This window comes from Oryctolagus cuniculus, chromosome 19 (genome assembly GCF_051225735.1).
Source record: "Oryctolagus cuniculus isolate XC-2025 breed Fujian yellow rabbit chromosome 19, ASM5122573v1, whole genome shotgun sequence".
NCBI classification, from domain to species: Eukaryota; Metazoa; Chordata; class Mammalia; order Lagomorpha; family Leporidae; genus Oryctolagus; species Oryctolagus cuniculus.
The window spans coordinates 71,093,510-71,096,666 of record NC_142885.1 but is presented as its reverse complement, the minus strand read 5'-3'; the positions used below and the strand labels follow the sequence as shown (position 1 = coordinate 71,096,666).

Sequence of the window (3,157 nt, the reverse complement as noted above, 5' to 3'; positions counted from 1 at the left end):
CCCCCGGATCTCCCCGCGCGGAGCCCACCCGCGCCCCCGGCCCGCCGGCCACGCCCCCAGGCCTGCCTCCTCCTCCCCGCGCGGCGACCACGCCCCCGCAGGTCCCGCCCCCAGGCCTGTCTCTCCTCCCCGCGCGGCGACCACGCCCCCGCAGGCCCCGCCCCCAGGCCTGCCTCCCCACCCGAGACCACGCCCATATGACCACGCCCCCGCAGGTCCCGCCCCAGGCCTGCCTCCCCTCCCGGGACCACGCCCCCGCAGGTCCCGCCCCCAGACCTGCCTCCTCCCCGAGACCACGCCCCCGCAGCCGGATCCCGCCCAGGCGGAGACCAGGGCGCGGGCTGCCCCGCCGTGGGACCGCGCCGGGTTCCGACACGAGAGGCCCAGAGGCCGCGGCTCGTGGAGCCCGAGGCGGGCCGGGAGGCGGCCCCGCGCACCCGAACCCAGACGACGGAGCACCGTTCCGCGGGTGTGCGGGTGTCTCCGCTTTTGCCTTTTTTTTTCTCGTCCTCCTTCCGCACAGCGCCACGACCGCAGGAGGCCTGCAGGGAGGGCGGCTGCGGGGCCCGCGTCCCGCCCCGCGCCACTCCCGGGGGCAGCGCGGGACGCCCGGGCCAGGGATGACCGTCTCGGCCCCGGGGCCGGGCCAGGGGCTCCCCGGGAGGGCCGGGCGTGCGTGAAGCGGTCACCCTGGCCTCCGCAAAGGCCGCAGGGATCCCGCACATCTCGGCCACCCGGAGAACAAGGCGCTCTCGGGGAATCGGGACAGCAAGCGGGGACGCCCTCGGACGAGCCCAGCCCCGGAGCCCCCGGCTCGCAGGCAGTCTGCACCGAGCCGGCCCGGAGGAACCTGAGGCACCGGCGGGGGCCCAGGGCGCAGTGTGGGGTCCTCCCGGGAGGGGCCGGGCCCCGGAGTCCTGACCAGCGCCCCTGGCCGCTCCTCTCTGAGGGGGAATGCGCAGCCGAGACCCCCGGGGGCCCCGCCTGGCCCTGGCGCCCCTGCAGCCGCTCCGTGGGCCCCGAGCCCCCGGAGAGCCCGGCTGGGGGGGTGGGGGGACCGGCGGCGGGGAAGCGCCGCCATCGGACCCGGGAGGGACCAGCTGGGCGCCCGCGGCGCTTCTCACTTCTGATGGACACACGGGCTCCGCGCGGGCAAGGACACGGGGACTCCACGAGGTCGGGCTGTTTATTGACAACTGTCCGCGCGCGGCCGCCCCGCTAGGCCCGCGCCCCGGGGGCCTCCGCGCGGCCGCCGTGCCCCGGCCCCTCTCCGTCCAGCACCCGCTGCAGCCACAGGTCCGCGCCGCTCTCCGGCCGCAGGAAGCACCAGGCGACGAGCAGCATGAGCGACAGGCTCACCGGCAGCACCTTCCACCACGGCCGCTGCTGCTGCCGGCCCAGCGAGTGCGCCACCGTCCAGCGGGCCGGGCTGGCCCCGCTGCAGGAGAACGGCATGGGGCGGCCAGGCTCGCCCTCGCCCTCGCCGCCCTCGGCCGCCGACGGGGCCCGAGCCCGCAGGCCGGGCGGCGAGTGCAGGCTTCGGCCCGCCCGGCCCAGCAGCCTCAGCGTCCGGACGGCCCTGGAAGACAGACGCCGGTGAGCGCCCGGCCCGCCGCCGGCCCCCGCCCTCGCCCCCGACGCCCCGCGGGACTCACCCGGCCGCCGGCGCGCCCCGCACGCAGCTCATGCCGGCCTCGGCGCCGCGGCGCGCCGCGCGCGTCACTTCCGGCGCCCGAAACCGGAAGCCGAGCGCCGTCCCAGGCCTCCGCTCACGACTACAGGGCGCGCGGCGGAAATGACGCGCTTCTGCGGAGGCGCGCTTCCGGCCCAGGCCTCGCCCCCGGCGCGCCGCGGGGGTGGCCGGGAAGTGTAGTTCTGCGCCGCGCCGAGGAGGGCCTCCCGGGCACGCGGCCGGATCGTCTCCTTCCCAGGGCTTTGAGCTCCGAATGGCCTCCTTCCCCTGCGGGAGACGCGTTTCCTGTTGAAAGTTGAAATCCAGGGGCGGGCGCCGTGGCTCCGTGGGCGCGCTCTGCCTGCGTGGCATGCGACCCCCGGCGTGGATCTGTCACGGCAGGAATGGCAGGGTTCTTGTCTTCGCGCAAGAAAGAATTCAGGCGCGAGACAGAGAGTGGTGGGAGGTAAAATGGCAAGGTTTATTAGGGCAGGGACACCCGTGAGGACGGTGGGCACCTCTCCAGACGGGACCTGGGAGCGTGCAGTCGCTCGCACTGGGCGGGGGAAGGAGCGAGGTTCGTGGTTGAGTGGAGAGATCACTCCTGGCCAGGCCAGGCTGGCGGCCCAGCAGAGGCAGAGGGCTGAGCGCGGTCCGGTTGAGGCCGGGGGTTTTAAGGAGATGGTCTTGCTTCCCCACCTCCGCTCCTCTTGGAACAAAGGGCTTTTTGGGTGTAAATAGAAAAACTTCTGAGTTTTCCCCTGAAGGTATCGGACAGGAGGAGCCTAGCTGGCGCCATCCTGGGTTCAGAGGAAGGGTGGGCAGGACCCCTGGAGAACGGGGGTCAGAGCAGGGTGTCTGAGATGCAGACACTGGGTCAGGCAGAAGGGCGGGACCCCCACCTGGCAGGTTATCGGGTGGAAGGGGGCAGGCAGGATGCGAATACCGGCCGCCCCTGGAACGTCATCAGCAGATGCTGATGCTGGACATAGACGTCTTCTCTTTAGGCCTTTATGTCACACACACAAGCTCATAGCTGACTTCCTGCCTAACAGATCCCACCCAGCCTCCAGCCGCCGCGGAGGGGCGAGCCGCCCACCTGGGAGACGCTGCAGGGGCTTGGGGAGTGAGCCCGCGCCGGAAGAACGCCACCCCGCCCCCGGCGCCACGCTTTCAAATAAATAATAAATTCTTAAAAAAATCTAAATCCGTGCACGTGAGAGCTAAGAAGTCAGAAATGAGCCTGTGTGTGAGGGGCCTGGGAAACCAAGCACCCTCGGAGCTCCAGGATTGCACGGTGCAGAATCGGCCTCGCCGGCACCTATCGGGGCAGCCCCCTGTGCTGGGGCACGCGGGCCACCGGCCACAGCGGCCTCGGGGCGGCCAGGAGTGGAACCTGCGGGAGTTCTGCCTGCAAACCCCTGACCCCGCGGACTGTGCACTGGGCTCTGGGGCGCACCCTCGCCTCCCCGGGTGGGCGGCAGC

The 3,157-nt window shown here is 72.6% G+C and overlaps 1 protein-coding gene and 1 long non-coding RNA gene across 2 annotated transcripts; one reads left to right on the top strand and one right to left on the bottom strand.

Annotated features, from left to right (window-relative positions):
- Positions 1-1,168: 1,168 nt before the first annotated feature.
- Positions 1,169-1,805, bottom strand: UQCC4 (ubiquinol-cytochrome c reductase complex assembly factor 4). The gene is made up of 2 exons (XM_051830370.3): positions 1,656-1,805; positions 1,169-1,579 (listed from the first exon to the last, which is right to left on the bottom strand). The coding sequence occupies exons 1-2, from the start codon at positions 1,685-1,687 to the stop codon at positions 1,219-1,221; spliced, it is 393 nt and encodes a 130-aa protein (XP_051686330.3). The 5' UTR covers positions 1,688-1,805; the 3' UTR covers positions 1,169-1,218.
- A 47-nt stretch (positions 1,806-1,852) lies between these two features.
- On the top strand, positions 1,853-2,873 carry LOC149120664 (uncharacterized). Its single transcript, XR_016226336.1, has 2 exons — positions 1,853-2,138; positions 2,680-2,873. It is a non-coding gene; the product is annotated as an uncharacterized LOC149120664 (long non-coding RNA).
- The last annotated feature ends 284 nt before the right edge of the window (positions 2,874-3,157 follow it).

What these genes read in the sequence shown, in the direction of transcription:
- UQCC4 (XM_051830370.3), bottom strand. Translation starts at nt 1,687, where the DNA reads ATGAGCTGCGTGCGGGGCGCGCCGGCGGCCGG. An exon ending in CGGGGCGCGCCGGCGGCCGG is followed by an intron (nt 1,580 to 1,655) that starts GTGAGTCCCGCG and finishes TCTGTCTTCCAG; the next exon opens with GGCCGTCCGGACGCTGAGGC.